Source organism: Cnephaeus nilssonii (genome assembly GCF_951640355.1).
Source record: "Cnephaeus nilssonii genome assembly, chromosome: 19".
Taxonomy (NCBI): domain Eukaryota; kingdom Metazoa; phylum Chordata; class Mammalia; order Chiroptera; family Vespertilionidae; genus Cnephaeus; species Cnephaeus nilssonii.
The window spans coordinates 32,139,415-32,161,247 of record NC_137090.1 but is presented as its reverse complement, the minus strand read 5'-3'; the positions used below and the strand labels follow the sequence as shown (position 1 = coordinate 32,161,247).

The 21,833-nt window shown below is 53.2% G+C and overlaps 1 protein-coding gene across 1 annotated transcript; it reads right to left on the bottom strand.

Moving 5' to 3' along the window:
* Nucleotides 1–40: 40 nt before the first annotated feature.
* On the bottom strand, nt 41–20,751 carry SARM1 (sterile alpha and TIR motif containing 1). Its single transcript, XM_079797235.1, has 9 exons — nt 19,968–20,751; nt 12,215–12,833; nt 9,996–10,208; nt 9,593–9,684; nt 9,249–9,484; nt 6,906–7,008; nt 6,637–6,826; nt 3,639–3,760; nt 41–3,553 (listed from the first exon to the last, which is right to left on the bottom strand). The coding sequence occupies exons 1-9, from the start codon at nt 20,435–20,437 to the stop codon at nt 3,424–3,426; spliced, it is 2,175 nt and encodes a 724-aa protein (XP_079653361.1). The 5' UTR covers nt 20,438–20,751; the 3' UTR covers nt 41–3,423.
* Nucleotides 20,752–21,833: the final 1,082 nt, after the last annotated feature.

Genomic DNA, 21,833 nt, shown 5'->3' with positions numbered 1-21,833 from the left:
GGGTGGCTGGCAGCCCTTGGAGACATGGCCACCCCTGCCCAGGCCCAAGCAGGGAGTGCCATGTACCTGTGAGTGCTTCAAACCCAGCCGCAGCTGCAGACCAGCCAGAGCAGGGGCTGGCTCAGCCCAATCCCAGCCCAGGATGTGGCGAAAGAGGCTGTGCCTCAGGGGGGCTGGGAAGGGACTTGGGACCAGACCAGGTCAGCTAAGGACACTGAGTGATTCCGGGGCCAGGCCACAGGGCGGCCGGAAGGGGTGAGCCTAGGGACCAGCACAGTGTAGGTGGAGCCACAGGGTAGGTGTGGGCCCTTTACTTTCTGTCCCGTCTGCCCCCATGGGTCAGACAGGCAGCTGCTGGGCTGGGCAGAAGCCTCTGAGCTGCCATGGTATTGGCCCTGGGCGTGGCCAGCCCAGACCTCATCGGACTGCCCTTTCTCTGCTCCTGAGCGGCTGGGAGATGAAGGGCTGCCAGGCTTGCATCAAGCCAAGCAGGGAGGCTTGGAGCAGAGCCCTGGCCGCTCATTCTGAGGGTTAGATCCGCTCCCTGAGGGTGCCAGTACTGGTCTCCCTGGCAACGACAGCCCTGCAACACCTCCCATCGCCGGGTATTTCAGCCGGGCCTTGTTCTTCAGCCTGGATCTGAAGTTGAAAGGCAAAATTGGATTTAATATTAAAGTGCCATAAGCCCCCAAGCAGACCCAGATCAGGTGGTACTTGACTTTCAAACCAGACTTGGCCACAGGGTTCAGCCCCCTAATGCCATTTCTACCCCACTCTCTCTGACCAGCCCTGCCAGTCAGTTTTCTGGCTGGAAATCACTCAAGTAAAGTGGGTGTGGCCTACGGCAAACCAAGGTCAATGTGGCCTTTGCGGCCCAGGCCTGTTTCTGGAGTCCCCCCTCACGGTCCCCTCTGTCATTGGGAGACTGGAGCAAGAAGAGGACAATCCATTGATTGTCCCAGCATGAGGCAGGAAGGGGACAGGGGATAGGGGAGGAAGGCTCTGGGCTGGGCTCAGGCCTGGGCTCTACTCCAGCCACTGCCTGGCTCCCGGGTGACCTTGAGCAAGCCCCTCTTTGAAAGGCTAGATCTGATCATGGTTGGACAGGTTAGGAAACACTGGGTTAGGTAATATTCTGAGATCCTTTCCGCCTCATATGTTCTGGAATGAGATGCCTCTCTTCATGGACCTGGGGGAAGGATAAATGAGTTGGAGCTGGACTTTTGATCTTTTGAGTGTCCCTGAGCAGTTCTTGGTCCCTGGGGAGGTGTGAGATGAGGTGGGGTAGGGACCTAGTTGACTCAGCTCCAGCGTGGGGACAGCAACTACAGTCCAGCCAAGCGGAAAACCCTGGCCCTGCAGACCTGCGTCAGAGCAGGCTTTGGGGGAAAGGCTAATTCTCAGCTCTCTGCTCCAGGACCAGCCCTGTGAGGCCAGGCCTAGGTGGAAGGTGAGGGCCAAGGTGCCTGCCCTGTCAGGGCAGGGAGGCAGTCCCGAGAACACACAGGCTTGGCTGGGGGGAGGGTCATCACTTCAGCTGCTAGGGGGTGGGGAGGCTGAGCTCTGATTCCCCAGAGACAGGAGGGGCAGCATTGGAGGGTGTGCCAAACAGAAAAAACAGGGCTGGACACCTCTCTGAGCACTGTCCATGGGGGACCTCAGGAGGGCGTGGGATTGGGGACCAAAAGACAGAAAGCTCCTGGAGAACATTCGCCACGCTGTATTGTTACCGTCCGCTCTGTGAGGGCAGTAGCTAGTCTGCCTTAGTCACCATCAGATCCAGGGCCCGGCCGCGGTGGGACCCCTGGTGGCATGAAGGAGGAAGTGCAGCCAAAGCCAGCGTTGGGGCTAGGGCCAGCTGAACAGTACCTGGCAGGGAGGGGCGTGGAAGAAGTACCAAGGTTGGAGTGAGACCTTTGACTTCCTGACCATGTGGCTCAAGAGCTAAGAGTGACCTGGCCAGCACCTGCAGGAGGCACTCTGGGAGCTGAGCCAGCCTTGAGGTGCGAACACACTGCTCAAGAGGGAAGAGGCCGGCCTGGCTAGCTGGAGCCTTCCTTCCCTCCTGGAGGAAGGGGCAGAGGGATGTTCCGGCTCTTTTGTTTCTGTATAGCCCCTGGGTCAGAAACCTGTCCCCACTTGTAGATTCTTTGGGGCGAGGAAGAAGCCAGCTGTCTGGGGAGCAGCAGCCCAGCCGGGTCTCAGCCTCCAGAATGATTCTCAGGAGGGCGGTGCCACCAGCCGTGGGCTGAGCACCAGGAGGCCAGGGCTGGGTCCTGGGCCGCCACTCGTGGCTTAGAAAATGGCACATCACTGGACTCCTCTGTAAAATGGGATAACACCCGATAAGGTAAAATGGCTCTGATGATTGCGGAGACCATGGAGCGGGGTGCGGGGGAACTGGTTAAAGGGGAGTGAGGGGGTTGTATTTCAGAGCCTTGCTACTTAACGTGTCATTTCTTGACCACCATCATGGGCTCACCTGGGAATCAAAAATGCAGAAATCCAGGCCCCACCCCGGGTCACCTGAATGGGATTTTAACAAAATCCCCAGGTGGTTTGAATGTACCCCCTGCCCTTCCTCCCATGGAGCTGCAGGTTCTGCCCAGGCTACTGCTGGGAGGGGCTGGGGAGGCCAGCTGAGCCAGGTGCGGCAGGAGCCTGAGGCACAGCACCAGGCACGGGGAGGGTGGCTGGCAGCCCTTGGAGACATGGCCGCCCCTGCCCAGGCCCAAGCAGGGAGTGCCATGTGCCTGTGAGTGCGTCAAACCCAGCCGCAGCTGCAGACCAGCCAGAGCAGGGGCTGGCTCAGCCCAATCCCAACCCAGGATGTGGCGAAAGAGGCTGTGCCTCAGGGGGGCTGGGAAGGGACTTGGGACCAGACCAGGTCAGCTAAGGACACTGAGTGATTCAGGGCCAGGCCACAGGGCGGCAGGAAGGGGTGAGCCTAGGGACCAGCACAGTGTAGCTGGAGAGCCATCACTGGACTTTTATCCCTGCTGGTTCCCAGGCCCAGCCCGCTTGGCTGGGAGGGCTGGGCATGGCCTTACTTCCTGTCAGAGGCTGCCTGACTTCCCCTACTCAAGCTGGCTGATGTCAGGGCAGGAGAGGGGGCTGTGTGCAGCGAACCCTTGCTCTTCAGTGTCTCCAGAACTGACCCGTGACCCTCCCACACCTGAGCCAGAGAACCTGGTGGCAGGGCTTGAGGGTGGTCTAACCCTTACCACCCCCAATGCCTAGCTTCCCTTTCTGGATACTGAGGAAGCTGGCTTTGAGGTGGCCCATGGGGTCTGGGAGAGGGAGAGCCATTTCCTGAGAAGGGCCCAGGCTGTCTCAGCCCAGGAAGGCCGGTGTGCGGAGCTGCTCCTTCCAGGGAGACCATGGAAATGGGGGTCACAGCAGGACTTGGGGACTAGGGGCTGGTTAAGTCGGGCCCATGGGTGTAACACCCTCCAAACTGGTGTCAGAGCCTGCAGACGAGTCCCGGGAGGAGCGGCCCTGCAGGAAGCGGATGATCTTCTCAATGGTGGCCTCCTGGTACTCGTGGGACCACCTGTGGGCACAGAGGCCGGCGGGTCAGAGCGCTGGGAAGAGGGAACTGCTGGCTGGGGGCCCGTGTACCCCCCCCCCCTCCTCACTTGATGCCGTTGAAGCTGAGCACGGCCTGCATGTCCTCGGGCAGGGCCTGCGGTTCTGGCCACTCGAAGCCATCAATGACGGGCACAATGTTCTTGCCACAGCTCAAAGCAGTCACAATCTCCTGGAGAAAGGAGGGAGGAGGAAGAGATCAGGGTCCCCTAAAGTCCACCTCGACTTCTCGCTTACCCTTTGTGGTAGAATAAAAAATATTTGGTCTTTGTCCTCAGTTCTTGGCACAGAGCTCTTATAACCCTTCTAACCTCCAGATATCTGGGGTGGGGGTGCCTAGATAGCTTCAGGATGGGGACTGGTTGGGGGGGGGGTATTAAGGTCTGATTAGAGGGTTGGAACTTACAGCTCCCTCGCCCCAATACACACTCCCGGGGGGGGGGGGGGGGGGATGGAGATTGAGTTCGTTCACCAACAGCCAATGACTTAATCATAGCCACATAATAAAACCTCCATCAAGAGCCCCTAATGGGTTGAGCACATCTAGGTGCTGGGAGAGTGTCCATAGAGGGCATGGGAGCTCTGTGCCTCGCCTGCCTGCATCCCCACCCCCATACCTTGCCCCCACATCCTTCATAAAAATCCAGTAGGTAAAGTGCTTTCCTGAGTTCTTCACATCATTTTAGCAAATTATTGAACCTGGTGCGGAGAGTCATGGGAACCCCTGAATGTATAACCAAGTCAGAAGTGTGGGTGGTCTGGGAACCTGGGACTTTCGACTGGCATCTGAAGTGAGGGCAGGCTTGTGGGACAGAGCCTTCTACCGGTGGCGTCTGACACTCCCTGTGGGTAGTTAGTATCAGGATTGAAGGACACCCAATTGGTGGTGAGTTGGAGAATTGGTTATTGGTGTGGGAATAAACCCACACAATTTGGTGTCAGAAGAAAAACATCACACCCCCTTGCATCCAAACTGATCCATCACAAGCCCTGCAAAGTGTACTCCTTATTTTTCTTTCTTACTTTTCAAATCCACCCATTTTTCTCTACCTGTACCCCGTCACTCTCCTGCTCCGTCCTCCTCGCTTATCTTCATCCTTCTCCAGGTCTGTTCTCCTCCATTTCTTGCTCCCTTCTAATTTGTTCTCTACATTGCCCCTTCACCCAGCTACTCTGCAAAATGCAAATTTGAGCATGTCACTCCTTCCTTAAAACTCCTCAAGACTTTACATGGCTCAGGAAAAAAGTTCAAACTCCTTAATGTCTGAAGGTCCTGCGTGGCTGGCCACAGTTCACGTCTCAAACTCCATGTCTGCACTGCCCTCCCAGCCATACAGATCTTGCAGCCTCTTAGATTTCCCATCCTCCCTCCCTGCACAGGGCCTTTGCACATGCTGTTTCCTCTGTCTGGAATGCTCTTCCCCGCCTCTTCACTGTACTAATGCCTATTCATTTTTCTCATCTGCAGCCAATCAACACTTTCCCAGAGAAGTCTTCCCTCACTTTCCTGACCAGGTCAGATTCCCCTATTGTAGGCTCTCATAGCTTCTGCAGCACATGCTAGCGTTGCAAATTTAAGTTAATTAATGAGTAATTTACTTAATATCTGTCTTCCCCACCAGACAAAAGGGCAGGGATGAGGTTTGGTTTTTACTCAGCTTATATCTCAGTATCTCCTGCAAAGCCATGCCCATAGTCAACCCTTGCTTAATACTTAATGGATGGCTGGATGAATAAATGAATGAGACAACGTAGCACAGCAGTTAGGGAGCGTACTCTGGAATCATCAGATCCGGGTTCACATTGAGTCTACCACACAGACTTTGTGACCTGAGGCAAAAACAGCTGGCTCTCAAAGCCTGTTTTCTCACACATAAAATAGGGTTGCCCTGGCCAGTGTGTTCAGTGGTTAGAGTGTCAGCCCGCACACCAAAGGATTGTGGGTTCAATTCCTGGTCAAGGGTATGTACCTGGGTTGCAGGATCCCCAGTTCCGCACTTAGAACTTGTGCGGGAGGCAAGCAATCGGTGTGTTTCTGTCACATCGATGTCTGTCTGTCTGTCTGTCTGTCTGTCTCTCTCTCTCTCCCCCTCCCTTCCACTTTCTCTAAAAATCAATGAAAAAATCCTCAGGTGAGGATTAACAACAACAAAAGAAGGTTAATGACAGTCCCTATCTTGTAGGATCAATGGAAGGAATAACTACGCTATCCCATGGCAAGTGGTTAGAACAGCTCCCAGCATGTAGAGTGTGCTTAATAATAATAGGTGCTATTATTTCCTCCTCTGTAAAGTGGGGATCATAAACCTACTTCACAAGGTTGCTCTGAGGATATTACTTACTATTAATGGGTGCTCTGGTAAGTGCTTATTGAATGGGTTTTTTCCCTTTGAAAGGGGAACCACAGGGATTGGATTTCCCTGAGTGCAGTTCACTTGTGGTTTTCCACATCGATTACCCACCAAACGTGGCTTCGGAGAAAGGAGTTTTAAAACCAAAGGCAATTAAGCACTAAAAACAACCAAGGAGCAATGATGGAGCCTTTGGGACTCGTCCAAGGCAAAGGCTCCCACCACCGGCCTGCCTCCTCCCTCCTCGCAGTCTGCTGGGTGCCAGGACCCCTGAGCACAGCCCTCCCGGGAAAGTACCTGCATAACTTCAACCCTGACTGACTCTTGAGGAATCTCTCCATTTTACAAATGAGAAGAAGGTTTGTGTTCTTAATTCCATTGCGTCTCTCACTCTCACTAGGCTCCCCTGCCCCGCTTCCCTCCTGGAGGCTATTTTTCAAAGTATTTTCGCCTCTCTCTGACCCTCACAACAATCCTACAGAGTGAATAGGACAGGTAAGTTATTCCCATTTTGTAGATGAGAGACATGGGTTCAGAGAGCCTAAGACACTTGCTAGAGTCCTATTACAGTCAGAGTTGTGACTCCTGACTTCCAGCGAGGCCATGGAGGTTGCTGGGGTGAGCAGATGAGAAGGAATAGGAGAGCCTTGAACCTGGGCCACAGGCCAATGCTGGGACCACAGAGGCCAGCACCTACCTTGTGCACCCAGTCTTTGCAGTCATAGTCCTGCATGCACTTGTCCAGGGCCCCGGCGGACAGCACCAGCACAAAGTTGCGGGCACCCATGACACTCTGGATGAGCTTGTCCTCAAACTTGCCGGCTTCCAGTTTCTCCACATCAATGAAGACATTGAAGCCATGCAGCTGCAGGTGCACCTTCAGGAGGCTGTGAGGAGGCCGTTTGTCACTGCGCTGGCCTCACCCAAAGGCCTGAGCCGCCCCCTCACCTGGCCCCTCCTCCTCACCTGGCCAGCTGGGAGCCTGAGCTCCGGCGGTAGCTGATGAAGACATCCGGAATGTCCCCACTCGGCTTGCAGCCGGTGCAGGGCAGAGGGGAGTGTAGCATTTCTGAGGGGGACAGGAGACAGCTTGTTGAGGGTAGCCCCTCACCATTACTCATAATGAGGTACATCGTCCCTTGCCCATCCAGCCTTCTCAATCCAGCCCAGCTCAGGCAGGGTGCCTTGCTTCAAAAAGGGTCACTGAAGCAGAGAGATGGGGTCTACAGGAAGGAAGGCCGCTAACTTGTTGAGTCCCTCACAGGAGGCAGGCGTTGTGTTTTAGGGACATTGGAATGCACCTCCAGCCCTGCCCTCTCTCTGGAGCTCAGACCTGCACAGCCAGCTGCCCACAGGCACTCCAAACCCAACATCCACATCCTTCCTCCGAGTTTCCCACCGCAGTCAGAGACCTGGGTGTCAGCCTCAATTCCTGCCTCTCATCCATTCATTCAATGATGTTTACTAAGCGCTTACCGTGTGCCAGGCCCCAGTCTTAGTGCTTGGGATACAGCAGTGAGCAGAACAGACAAACCCTGCCCTCATGGAGCTGATGTTCAGTGCTCAGCGCCAGGTACATGCTTTGTGGATTCTTCCAACTAAACAACTAGACTCCAGCCTCAGGGCCCTCTTTATGTCCCCCAACTCTAGCCCTCTCAGTGGTCTCCCCAAACCCATACTCGCCCAGTCTAATCTGTTTGCACAGCTACCAAAGGGATCTTTCTAAAATCCAAGTCTGAGCATGTCATTGCTCCCTACTCCCTGTAGAAGAGAGATTTGTAAGCTATATTTCTCCTGTAGGATCCTTTAAAAAAACAATAATAATAATAAGATTCTTAAGGCTTTCCTGAGAGCTGCAAAGTAAAAATGACCAAACTTGACCTGCTTTGGCTGAAGCAAAAGCATGAGACAAAGCTCAGTAAATACTTGCTGAATGAATACATGAATGAAAAGAATCCATCCTATATAATAAAAGGGTAATATGCAAATCGACCAAACAGTGGAACAACCGGTCACTATGACATGCACTGACCACGAGGGTCAGACCCTTAATGCAGGATCTGTCCCCTGGTGGTCAGTGCGCTCCCAAAGGGGGACAAGCCAGGCTGGTGCAGTGGCGGTGGCGGGAGCTAAGGATGTCTGAGTGGCAATTTAGGCCCGCTCCCCAAGGGCTCCCGGACTGCTAAAGGGCGCAGGCCGGGCTGAGGGACCCCTGCCCCCCCCCTCCCCCCAGTGCATGAATGTCATGCACCGGGCCTCTAGTCTTCTCATAATATTCAGACTTAACATCCACAGACAACATTTATCTATTTATGAAGCAGGAAGAAAGGGTTTCAAATCCTAATTCTGTTATTTAATGGCTTTTAAACATTGGAAAATATTTTTAAATCTTAGTTTTATCATCTTTAAAATTAACACCCTTGATGGAAATATTCTTTATCTCTGATTATGATGGTATTTACACAGGAGTAGGCATGTTTCCAAACTCTTCAAACTGGACACTTTTAAGTTAAATTATACTTCTTTCATTCTTTAAACAGTTTTAAAAGTTGATTTAAAAAATCAACACCCACTTCATCAAATGGATGTAGAGATTAATGAGACAATAACTGTTCAAAACTTAAGCCCGGCTGGCTTGGCTCAGTGGTTGGGTCGACCTATGAACCAGGAGGTCATGGTTCAACTTCTGGTCAGGGCACATTCCTGGGTTGCAGGCTCAATCCCCAGTATGATCAATGATTGTCTCTCATCAATGATGTTTCTATCTTTCTCTCCCTCTCCCTTCCTCTCTGAAATCAATAAAAATTTATTTTTTTAAAACTTAATACAGGACCTGGCATATAGTAATGGACAATAAAGATTAGCTAAATAGTAAATTAGTAAATTAAATAGTAAATAAAGAGGGTTGCTAAAGCCCTCATGACCTCCCTAAAGTACCTCCCGAACCCATACTGTGCAAGTTGCTGTCTAATAGAATAAGCCACCTGTCTTCCCACCCATATCTCACATATGGACTCCCCATGCTCTGTCTCACCTGCACATGGGGCTCCCTCTGTCCTGCTGCTGCTACCCCGACCCCCACCCACCCAGTATATCCTTCAAGACCTGGTCAGACATCCTCTAAATGCCTAGACCTGGTGGACAGGGCCACCCTCCTGTTGTGGTCACCCCCCTGTTTATATGCCTGCCTTACTCCTACCCACAGCAGAACTGGCACAGCGTCTGGCTCCCAGGCCCCACCACATGTCTCCCCTCACCCCTCCAGGGATGGAGATGGGACAGGGGCGGGTCTCACGCGGGCAGGCTGACCTCTGGCAGCCATGAGGATGCGCATGCGGTGCACGCCCAGGCGGATGCCGCAGTCCTCTAGCAGCTGCTGCTCGGACACGCGGTGCAGCAGGGAGCGGTCCAGGCCGCAGCTGACCAGGCCGTAGGTGTACTGGCGGAAGCGCGGGTCCAGGCTGCCCAGCCAGTCAGCCAGGTTGCTGCGGTCACACGTGGCGTAGTTGGCGAAGGTCTTGAGCTCCCTGAGCTCCCTAAAGAATCTGCACCCCAGGGAGGAGAGGTCACTGAAGTCCTGACTCAGACCGGCTAGTGGCCGAGGGGGTGTTTAGGGTGGGCGGGGGGCGGGAGGCAGGCAGGAGGCTCCATACCTCTTGCGGGTGATGCTGGAGACCATGCCCAGGTCGGTCTGGAGTTCCTCTTCCGTGAGCCGCAGAAGCAAGTCGCCATCTACCTGCTGCTCCTGGGGTGGAGTCAGAGGTAAGAAAGAAGAAGGAAGGGCTCCCCATCTCAGCCCTGGACCCCAAGCACAAGATGCAAGGGGAGGGAACTGGAGACGGGGGGGAGGGGAAGAGGATAAGACCCCGATTAGAGCCAAGTGACCCGGAAAATTGCTGAGTACAGGCTCTCCACCCCAAAAAGGCCTCGCTGGCGCCTCGGGCCTGCGGGACAGGAGGGGGCAAGGTCGCCTGTGTGCATGGCGCCCCTAGGGGCCACGCGTCCTTGGGGATGCGCAGGCTCTGACTCCGGAGGCAGCCCTAAGCGCCGCTATACCCGGAAACGGTCGCAGTACTGGGAGAAGCCGATCTGCTGCAGCCACGTCTGGACCTCGGCCTCCTTCCAGCTGGGCACGCAGGGCAGGATGGGCCTCGGCACCTCCTCGCCCAGCAGGCGCAGTGCGCGCTTGGCCAGCGCTGAGGTGGTGCCGTTGGTGGAGTAGGAAACCAGGCGTTTCAGGCTCTGGATGGCACCGATGTCACTGAATACCTAGGAGAGGTGAGGAGAGGGTGCCTTATATTCACCAACTTTCCAGCCAGCCACCCCCAAAGGTGCCCAGTCTCTCCTCTGTGCCCAGCTTCTTCTCACTGTTGAAAGTCCCACCATCTGCCCCAGCCCTGCCTTCACCCAATAATCATGGAGTCTGAATTTCTCCTCCTGAAGCTCTCTCAAAGCTCTTGACTCTTCATGTCTCCCCTCGACAGCTTCCATCTGTCCTGCGGATAAAGCCTGAGCTCTCAATATGGCGGCCAGGCCTGGCACAGTGCAGCCTCTGTCTACAAGTCCAGCTCACCTCCCCTTCCACCAACCCACACTTGTCTGACACCCCCCACCAAGGTTCTCCCACCTCTGGCCTTGGCCCAAGGTGTTTCCAGACCCTTGGTTCCTCCAGCCTGTTTTGGGGAATCCTATTCATCCACTGGAATCCAAATCGATTCCTCCCCCAGTTTGGCCCACATCTCCAGTTTGACCTTGTACCACCCTCTGAATGCCACTGTCATTAGTTGAGAATGCAACTTCCACTGGGTGATAAGCTGAGGTCATGTCTTAGTCACCCCAGGAGTCCTGTGCCTGGCACACTGCAGGGCACAGAGTGGGGGCTTACTATGTCTTTACTGAACTGCACTCACCAGCTTGGCTGGGAAAGGGGTGCAGAGCTGGTAGTCATAGCTGCTGCCCAGATCCAATACTTCCCTACTCCCAACTCGCCTTAAGGCTCTTCTCCCAAAGCAAAATGACCTGCTCTATAAAGCCAGTCCTCCCATGGCCCAACTCGGGGGCAGGCACAGAGAGGAGAAACAGAAACTCCTAGAACACTGGACCTTGGGGGAGGCCTCAGAGACCCCCTAACTCCAGGTGTCTCCTTGATCTGTGAGGACACACACGATGCATGACAATCATCTGAGAGACACACTCTGTGAGCAGCCCCGGGTTACAGCTGTGGTACAGACAGGGTGGTTCATGTGGTGTGTTCCGCTCCCTGGGCACCAGCTGTCACCAACCCCCCAGGTTCCCAAAGGAACAGAAAGTAGGGAGGGTGACATTATAGGGATGATCTTGATTCTGTAATATTTAAAAAAATAAAATTTTAGACTTTTGATCATTTAACTACTACTAGTCCCATATCCAGAGTAAGAACTACTTCTGTGATCCACTCTTTTAGTTTTCCAGAGGATAAAAATGAGACATACAGGCCCCGAGAAGGAAAGCCAGATATCCAAGGTCACACAGCAAGTTAAAGAAGAGGGCAAAGGTTTCAGATCAGGCCCTGGGCATGGGGGCCTATGGGGACTCTGGTGGGAGTTCTCTGGCTGACACTCTGACAACCTGCTCCTCTGTCTCGACACGCCATCTCCTTCCTGGACTCCAGACCCAAATGACAAAATGGCCCACGGGAGCTCTCTAACTCAGTGGTTCTCAACCTTTCCAATGCCACGACCCTTTAATACAGTTTAATACCCTGTAGAGCCTAAGACCATCGGAAAACACAGATATTTACATCACGATCCATAACAGTAGCAAAATTACAGTTATGAAGTAGCAACGAAAATAATTTTATGGTTGGGGGTCACCACAACATGAGGAACCTGGTGCCACCATCCACTGGGTCGCCTATGCCCAAAGTCAGGAGTCATCCTCAGCTCCTCCCTGTCCTTCACCCAGCCACCCACAAAGTCCTGATTCTAGCTCTTCAGCACCTCTGGAATCTGTCTACTTCTCTCTGCCTCTCTATGGACTAGTCCTGACCCCCACCATCCCAGCTGCACCCCTGTCATGGCCTCCTATCTGGACCCCTTTCCTCCAGCCTCACCCTTGCCAATCCCATCCCCAGGCAGCACCTGGGTAATCTTTACAAAACACGTGCCCCTCTGCTTTAAAACCTTGGTCTTGCCTTCAAGACCAGAATAACTGGTTCCTCACCCTTCTTGCTTTGGGAAGCCTTCTCAAATGCTGTCTAACCCTCGATCCTCACTCCACACCCTCACCGCACCCACCTTGGTCTTGCCCTGCAGACTCTTGATGGCAGCTTCAGCGCACAGATAGAAAGCCCCGATGCACTGGGCCTCCAAACGTGAGGAGTCGAGCAGCGGCACTAGGCGCTGCAGGTCGTCGGGCCCGCGGCCCTGGCTGGTGTCGCTGGCGTCCACCAGGCAGCGGGCGAAGCGGCCGGGGTCCAGGGAGGCCACGAGCGGCTCCACGAGCTCCAGCGTGCCGGAGCGCTCCACCTCGCGCTCCACCTCCTTGTTGGTCGCCAGCACCGCCACCGCGAGGCAGGCGTGCAGCCGCAGCAGCTCGTCCTCTTTGGAGAAGGCGAGAGGGAAGAGCCACTCGGCGGCGCGCTTCTCCACCATGCGGCGCTGCGCCGCCTGGCCCCCGTGCAGTGCGCAGTTGCCCAGCGCCAGCGCGCAGTGGCGGAGTAGCGCCGGGTCCGTGCGGCGGCACCAGTACAGCACCGCATCCAAGCCGCCGGCCGCCACCAGCCGCTGGCACGTCTCCTCCGAGTGCTTGAACATGTGCTCCAAGATGCCTGCCACACTCCGAGCCAGCTCCACCGGCTCGCGTTCCTTTGCCAGGTTCAGGATGACGCCCAGCCCGATGCGCGCCACCCGGTCCCTGCGGGAAGAAAGTGGAGGGGACGGTGGCGTTGCCGGGCCTGCGGCGTCTGGCTTGCCCCCTGGTCACTTACACTCGGTGGGTCTCATATAAGACATGAGGGAGAGTATTATTCTCCCTGCTTCCCCCCCTCACCTCTTGCCTGGGAGGACCAGACTTCTCTGATTTCTCCTGGCCACACCCAGTTCCTTTCTTGTACCCTCCCCTGGAGAAGCTATATAGGTCCTGGTTAAGAAACCTAGCTCTGGTGCAGATCCCCTGGATCCTGGTTTCAAATTCTTTGCCATTTTCAAGTTGGGAGACCCTGGGTACTTTATCTTTCTACCTTAGTGTCCTCATCTCATAAATAGGATTATAAATACCTACTCTATAGGCTTATTGTGAGAATGAATGTGATAATCCGTGTAAAGTGCTTGCCACAGTGCCTGGCACATAGGAAAGACTCAACAAATGTTAACTTCTTATCATCATTTGAAGGGTCACTTGCACACCACTCCTGGCCTTGCCTTTAAACCTCTTCACTCCATGCTGCACGACTGGGGTGTATTTATTCATTCATTCAACAGACATGTATTGAGAACCTACTGTGTGCCAAGCACTGAACTAGTGGCTGAAGTTAAACAGTGACTAAGAGTGACTCAGCTAATATGGAAACAAACAATAAGCAAGTAAACAAGGAATTAACAGGACAATAGTGATACGGCCATAATGATAGCAAAACCAGGTGACATAACGGAGAGTGCTTGGGTGCAGGGATATGTCTGAGGAGATGCCATCTGAGGGTTAAATGTCCAGAAAGCCCTGCCTGCAAGTATCTGGGAGAGCATAATAGGCAGAGAGGACAGCCAGGACAAAAGCCCTGAGGGCTGATGAGCTTGGCATGTTTGAAGAAAAGAAAGCCCAAGATATTTGCAGTATCTAAAACCAACAAGGAAAAATATAAAACCAACAAGGGATTCATATATAATATACGTAAGTAAATATTCGAATCCACAAGAAAAAAGGCAATAAATTCAATAGAAAACGGGCAAAGGACATAAACGAGCAACTTACAAAAGAGGAAATCCAAAATGTTAGTAAAGAGATGCTCTAAATCATTATTAATCAGAGAAGTGAACATGAAAACAGCAATGACTTTACACCTATTAGACAGGCAAAAGCAGAAGCTGGGCAACAGGAAAGATTAGTGAAGTGTGGGGCCATGAACACCCTGAAGCTCTGTGGGTGGGCATACAGGCTAGGGCAGTCCATTTGGGGAGCAGGCTGGGATGAGTGGACGAAATTAAGGTGACACACACCGAATGGGCCAGAAATTGGGGCTCTTGGGTTTCTATTTCAAAGAGATTGTAACACAGACCCACAAAAGGACATAGCCAAGTTCATTCGCTGCAGTATTATTTGTGGTGGGGGGAACTGGGGACAGTCCAGCATCAAGCCTGGGAGAGTGGAGAGGTAATATGGGCAGGTACCCAGTCTGGAGGACGTGGAGCAGTTACAAGTAACTGAGCAGATGATAACATAGCTACATGAAGGATTTTAACGTAACACTGAGTGGGGGAAAATAAGAAATAGAATATAATTTGTGTAAATTAAAAATAAATGCACAAAACAAGAAAAAGATTTTACCAGAATACAGATAGGAAGATACGTATTATATGTTGAATGGTTGCCTATGGGATTAAGTCAGAAAGATGCTGGGGACATTAGTCAAGACAAGGGGAACTTCTGGTCAAGATGGCAGCATAGGATCAACCAAAGGACTTGTATGCACACATATGAGCAAAACCAATGGACACAAACTGTAGGGGGTGAGGGCTTGTGCTTGGGGGAGAGGGTGGCGGGGGAGAGGTCAATGAGGGGAAAAAGGAGACTCATGTAATACTTTAAACAATAAAGAATTTTTAAAAAACTAACATTAGACTGAAGAAAATTAAAAAAAAAAAAAAGATGGCAGCATAGGAAAACATGGTGGTACTCCCCTCATCCCAAACCCACATCAAACTTATGTACAACTAAACTACAGAACAACCATCATTCAGAACCACCTGAAATCAAGCTGAATGAAAGTCCTACAGCTAGGGAATTAAAGAAGGTGACACATCGAGACTGGTAGGAGGAGCAGAGACAAGTATGAGCTGGTCCCACACCCATGTGTCTCAGGTAAAAATTGGGAGGAATTGCCAAAACCGGTTTGGCTCAGTGGATAGAGCATCGGCCTTCGGACTGGAAGGTCCCAGGTTCGATTCTGGTCAAGGGCATATACCTTGGTTGTGGGCACATCCCCAGTAGGGGTGTGCAGGAGGCAGCTGGTCGATGTTTCTCTCTCATCAACATTTCTAGCTCTCTATCCCTCTCCCTTCCTCCCTGTAAAAATCAATAAAATATATTTTTTAAAAAATTGGGAGGAATATCTCGGCTGTGGAGGTACTCCATGGGGAGTGAGGTGTCCCAGCCCCACACCAGGCTCCCCAGCTCAGGGCTCCAGTGCTGGGAAGAGAAGACCCTGTAATCTCTGGCTGTAAAAACCAGTGGGCATTGAGGCTGAGGGAGACAGAGGCTGTTGGAGTCCCAAGCAGTTCCTCTTTAAGGGCCTGTGCACAGACTAACTTGAACTTACTCCTTCTGAGCTCTAGCATGGGGGTTGGGGGGCAGCAGCTTGAAAGGCACCAGAGACAAACGGGGAGGAAGTGAATTGACCAGCATCAGGGCTGGGGGGGGTGCAGCTTTCTCCCAGGCAGAAGTCATTGTTCCTTTGATGAGCCCTCCCTCCACAGAGCCATATCTGAGACCCCACTAACCTGATTCCCTGAGGAAATCCAAAATCCCACCCAATTTTCAGGCCCACCCAAGTTGTTTCTGGTGGCTTTTCCATATGATTGGCCTGCCCTGGTTCTGCCTAAAATCTTTGAAACAAGCAGCATCTGGCCTCAGTGAGCCCCATATCTCTCACTAAGTGGCCTTAGGCCCAGCACTAGCAGCAGCTGACCTTGGTTCAGAGCTTGACCTCCCTGGGGCATCTCCAAGCCCAGCATAAGTAGCAGCCATATGCATATTGCTTTGTAGCTCATGCCAGGTGTCCCGGGGCAGAATACAGGTGGCCCGGGGCAGAATACAGGTGGCGGCTGACATTGGCCTGTACCTCCTGGGAGGCCCTAGAGCCATCACACCCAGTGGACAGCTTCAGACCATGTCGAAGCACCATCCTCCAACCATCTCCACAAGCAACACACTCATGGGGTAGACTGAGAGGCACCAGAGCCCTGCTTAAGTAAGCCCTGCGCAGCTGATCCTCCATGGTGGTTGAAGGTCACAGCCAATTCTTATAGCTGATCGGCCTGGGGGTAAATCCCTCCCATTGACATGCCAATGTTGAGCAATCAAGGCTCAACTACAAGAGGAAGCTGTACACAGCCCACACAGAGGGCACACCCTGAATGTCCAGCTTGGATGATTGGGGAGTCTGTGCCACTGGACTCTACAGGGCACTACTACATTGGGCTACTCTATCTAGCCTGGGAGACTTAGCACCTCTACCTAACATATAGAAACAAACACAGAGAGGCTGCCAAAATGAGGAGACAAAGAAACATGTCCCAAATGAAAGAACAGACCAAAACTCCAGAAAAAGAACCAAACAAAATGGAGACAAGCAATCTACTAGATGCAGAGTTCAAAGCACTGGTTGTGAGGATGCTCAATGAACTTAGTGAGCACCTCAACAGCATAAATAAAGGACCAATAAGAAATTAAGGACATACTAACTGAAATGAAGAATAATTTACAGGGAATCAATAGTAGAGTAGATGGTCCCGGGTCCGGGTGAGGCCATGCGCCCCTGGATCCGGGTGAGGCTGGGTCCCGGGTCCGGGTGAGGCCGCGCCCCTGGGTCCGGGAGAGGCCACGCACCCCCGGGTCCGGGTGAGGCTGCGTCCCTGGGTCTGGGAGAGGCCACGCGCCCCTGGGTCCAGATGAGGCTGGGTCCTGGGTTCGGGGGAGGCCGCGCACCCCTGGGTCAGGGTGAGGCTGGATCCCGGGTCCGGGTGAGACCACGCGCCCCTGGGCCCGGGTGATGCTGGGTCCCAGGTCCGGGTGAGGTCGCGTGCCCCTGAGTCTGGGAGAAGCCGCGCCCCTGGGTCCAGGCGAGACCAAACCAGAGGGAGTCGGACCTGCATTACCACCATTTGTCCACCATCCAGAGCTGAAAAGTCAGTGCCAACATGTACACATAAGGAACTGGTGGACATTGAAATTGCATCTCAAAAGAACTGTTGGTCCAGAAAGAAACTCACTACAGACTGATCATTTGCCTGTCAGCATAACTAATATTGCTCGTCTCACATTCGGTTCTTATATTTCTAGTAACACATGATCTCACTCATCTAGGGGAAATGATGAGCAACATAGACTGATGAACAAGAACAGACCCAGAAACAAGGAGGCATCGATCGGACTGTCAGGCCTCAGAGGGAGGGGAGGGGAGGGTGGGGGTAGGGGGGAGAGATCAACCAAAGGACTTGTGTGCATGCATACGAGCCTAACCAATGGTTAAGGACAACAGGGGGGTGGGGGCATGCGTGGGGAGGGGTGTGGGATGGGAATGGGGGGATGAGGACAAATATGTGACACCTTAATCAATAAAGAAATAAATTTAAAAAAAAGAGGTCATAGCGGGGATAAATGGTGATGGACGGAGACTTGACTTGGGATGGTGAACACACAATACTAGTACAGTGTACAGATGACGTGTTGTCGAATTGTGCACCTGAAACCTGTCTAATTTTGTCACCCAAGGTCACCCCAATAAATTCAATAAAAAGAAAAAAAAAGTAGAGTAGATGAAGCCAAGAATCAAATCAGCAAAGGGAACAAAAAAACACCCAATCAGAACAGAAAAAAAGAAAAAATAATCCAAAAAAACAAGGATAGTGTAAGGAGCCTCTGGGACAACTTCAAGAACACCAACATTTGCATCGTGGGGGTGCCAAAGGAGAACAGAGAGAACAAGAAATGGAAAACCTATTTGAAAAAATAATGACAGAAAATATCTCTAACTTGAAGGAAATAGACATTACAAGTCCAAGATGAATCCAGAGAGGCCCACACCAGGACACATCATAATTAAAATGCAAATGGTTAAAGACAGCAAGAAGCTGGTCCTGGTCAGGTAGTTCGGTTAGTTAGAGCGTCGTCCCAAAACATCAAGGTTGCACGTATTCTGATATTTGAGGTGAGGGAAGCTGACACCTGGGCTGCTGGGAAGTGGGTGTGGCAGCATCTTGGGAAGAAGAGAGCTGCAGAACTGAGAATGGCAAAAGGAGTGGGAAACTGATGGAAGAACCCTCTTTAAGAGGAGGTTGGTTGGCAGAGGAAGAACAATATTTCATAAACACACATTATCTGTGTGTCACTCCCTGTTCTTTCCCTTCCAGCCTCCTCCAGGCACAGTCCAGAGGAGTGAGTAGATTCTGCCTTTCTTTGGAAGGACTCGGATCCCCACCAGGAGTGCTGGGATCTGTCCTTGGTCCTGAAGTGATACCTGACCCAATGCCTGAACCAGTACGTGGTTTCTTAGGACCAAGGACACTGATTAGTGTGATGCCTCTCTCAGTTCTGAATCACGTGAGAAATGTTATTTCCAGCCTTAAAAATATCAGCGCTATTTGCTATCTTGTAGCCTTCCTCTTCTGGGGTGCTGGCTGCACCCATTCTCCAGGAGTTCTAGTTATAGCTGCCGCATACCAGGCCTACAGGGCACACCCACCAACATGGGCCCACACATCCAGTGGGCACCCACTCCGTTTGCTAGCCCTCTAAATGTATGGTCCATTCCCATCAGGGCGCCTGATGTTAGATGAGAGATTAATGACTTGCTAAACAAGCAGAACCAAAACTTGGTTTCCCAATGTAAATGTCTTCATTCATGCATTTTTGAGAGTTGCATAATGTCCATCACTCACAAAGTTATTTTTACTTTTTGCAGATGGCAAGGAAAGCACCCCTACCCTATGATCATCACACTTGTGAGAGCTGCATGAACTGAAAGTGACTCTTCCAATCCCTTCAAAACCTGAGGGGCCTGAGAATTCAGGTGGAGACAGACAGAAGTGTGACATCCTGATCTGCTCTGGCATCAAAGGAGAGAGAACGAGAGTGCTCAGGGGTTTTCACATTCTAGGGGAGATCCCAAGAGGCAGCCAAGAGAGTGGCAGCCGGGCCTCAATTGGACCCACCTACTGCACCCTGACACAACGTGGGAAAGGGGAGCGAACATACATGCTGTCTGGCCCCTGCCTAACCCTGCACCTCACTTTCCTTTTCCCCCACCCATGCATCTCAGCAGAAAACCTCCCCCCGTTCTTTCAGCCCAGCCTGTGGTGAGACCATTTCCTGTTGCCTTCATTGGGAATCCGTGTGTCTCTTTGCTTGCTGGTCAGGGTGCTGTTTGAAACAGAGAGGAACTCTGCTGAGATACCGGCACCCTCAGTGTCTCAGCAGAAAACCTTCTGATTCCTAACAGCAGCTGCAGAATGAGATCATGTCTGGCCTGTTACATGGACCAAAATGAAGACGGAGGAAGCAGAAGGTGGATTTGGGATGGCATGAAGAGGGTAAGTAACCCTTAGATTGGCATTCATTTCAGCCTGGGGAGAGAGGAAAGGGGGGTTCCCCCCCACCCCCATTTTCTGAGCATTGTGTTCTCTCCCTCTCTCAGGAGGAGGGAGATGATATAGGAGAGAGCAGGTAGAATAAAAAGGCATTCAGGCTTGTGGGGAGGAGGGCTATTGGTTTCAGGGAGCATTGGCAGTAGGATCCTATCTCCATCCTCAGAATCAGGGACAAATTCCTGTTCTACTACGCCATTCCTCCTCTCCCTGTCTCATTCCTCACCTCACCAGCCCGGGGAGTGAATCCTGCCTGCATCATTATTTCACTGCATGACACTGGGCAAGTCACTAAACTTTCCCATCAGTTTTCTCATTCATAAAATGGATACGTTGATCCCCACCCCACCAGGGATGTAGTGAGGTGAGGCAGGGAAGGTAGGCACAGTGCGAGGCACACGGGCGACCCAGGCACCCCACAGCCCTTGCTGCCCCACACCACGCGGCGCTCTCCCCAGCCAGGCACCCTCACCGATTCTCAGCCACCAGGATCTGCTCCAGCAGGCGTGCGGCCTGCACTCGCGTCTCCAGCTCCGTCGCCTGCAGCAGCCGCAGCAGCAGATCGAGGCCGCCGTCCAGGCGGATGGCGTCGCACAGACCCTGGGCTACCTCGCGGCCCACGGCCGGCAGCAGCCAGGCCTCCTCCACCAGATGGAAGACCTCCACCAGGCCGACGCCGACAGCCCGCGCGCTACCCGCCTGCTTCAGCGCCGACAGCGCCTGCTGCAGCTCGGGCAGCGCACGCTCCAGGGCGCCCTGCACCTCGCTGCCCACCCCAGGCGACACCTCGCGGGGCCCGCGGCCGCCCGCGACCCACCATGGCCCCGCGCTGCCGCTCCCGTCCGGCCCCGGCACCACTAGCCGGTCGGCGCCCGACTGTGGGCCGGACATGGCGAAGAATCGGCACAGCTTGTAGGCGGAGAGGAGCAGCGTCAAGACCATGGGCGCGGGGCTGCAGAGGACATCCCTGGCCTGGAGGGCCGGGACCTAGCGGAGCGGAGTGACCCGGACCTTGGGGTAAAGGGGGCCCGAGAGGAGGTCAGCGGGAAGAAGATGGAGGAGGGAGGGATGGAGAGCAGGGTACCAGGCAAGGGCGCTGGCCAGTAGTTTGGGGAGAGGTAAGGACAGGATCTAGGACGAAGCGGTCGGGAAAGGGAATGCAGGCCCAGATACAGGGGATGGACGGGAGCAGGGAGCTGGGAAGCGAGGGGTGGACCCAGACGCCGGAGGGTGTAGGCAGCAGCCACCAGAACAAAGCGCGGCTCCAGCTCCGGCTGGGCTTGCCGAGGTTCTCCGCAGCAGCCCCGCCCGTGAGAAGCCGGACCCGGGCCGACGCCCCGCCTCTGGATCTCGCGGGGCTCCGCCCCTGCCTCCTGCGTAGCTCCACCCTCAAGTCTTGCCCCGCCCCGCCCACGCCCTCACCAGACCTCTCCCCCTTAGGCGCACTCCCCCTCTCCCCGCCCCACCACCTCCGCCGGGTGCAGGGGCAGTGGGTGGAGAGCGAGAGGACTGCCTGGGTTTTAACCGTGACCCTGGTAATGTGAGGGCAAGCAGCACCCTCGTGTGTCTCCTCCCCTACTGGTAGTTAAAGCGACCATAATAACGATTCTGTACAACTCTAGAGGCCCTTTATGCCTGTTTCTCAATTCAGCCTTACAACCTGCCTCTGAGGGAGGAATTAGTGTTCCCATTTAATAGGCGAGCCGACTTAGGCCTAAGGAAAAGGGAAGTCACACTCCCCTCTGATCAGAGAACAGAAAAAAAAAAATCAGCTGGAAACTCTGAGGGGGCAGGAGGACTTCAGGAGTTCTGTGGACCCCTGAAAGTAGGCACAAAATCAGGCATTCTGTACTAGTGGGCATTTTATGGGTAGAGGGATCCTACTTCTCAGGAGAGTCTTAAAGTGGGAGGAATGGGGGGAACCAGATCACTCTTGAGGGTGGGGACAGGGAGTGGCCTGCTCAGGAGCAGTAAATTAGTGGAAGACTCAGGAATCAAATCCAGTCCACAGGGTTAATATTCACTCAATTTCCTGTGTTGTGAAGACCAGCTTGGGAAAATCAATGCACCCAAGGGATGAACCCAGAAATGAAACTTTGTTCTTTTCTGATAAAAAGATTTCCCCAGCATTCCTCCTCCCCTCCCCACTTCACTGCCCTAAATACACAATGCGTGGGTGTGCCTGGATCAAACAGATCATAGATCAATACCATTTATGGAGACTGAAGTTGGGGCTACTCTAGGCATTGGGCATTCTGTCTGCTTAACTCATATGACCTCCCAAGTATTATTAGTCTCATTTTCCCAAAAAGAGAACTAAGGCAGGTAAAGCAGATTG

Coding starts and splice junctions, on each gene's coding strand:
- SARM1 (XM_079797235.1), bottom strand. CDS start 20,437: ATGGTCTTGACGCTGCTCCTCTCCGCCTACAAGCTGTGCCGATTCTTC. Junction 12,834..19,967: donor ATCCTGGTGGCTGAGAATCG/GTGAGGGTGCCT, acceptor TTCTTCCCGCAG/GGACCGGGTGGCGCGCATCG. Junction 3,554..3,638: donor CTCAGCTTCAACGGCATCAA/GTGAGGAGGGGG, acceptor CTGTGCCCACAG/GTGGTCCCACGAGTACCAGG.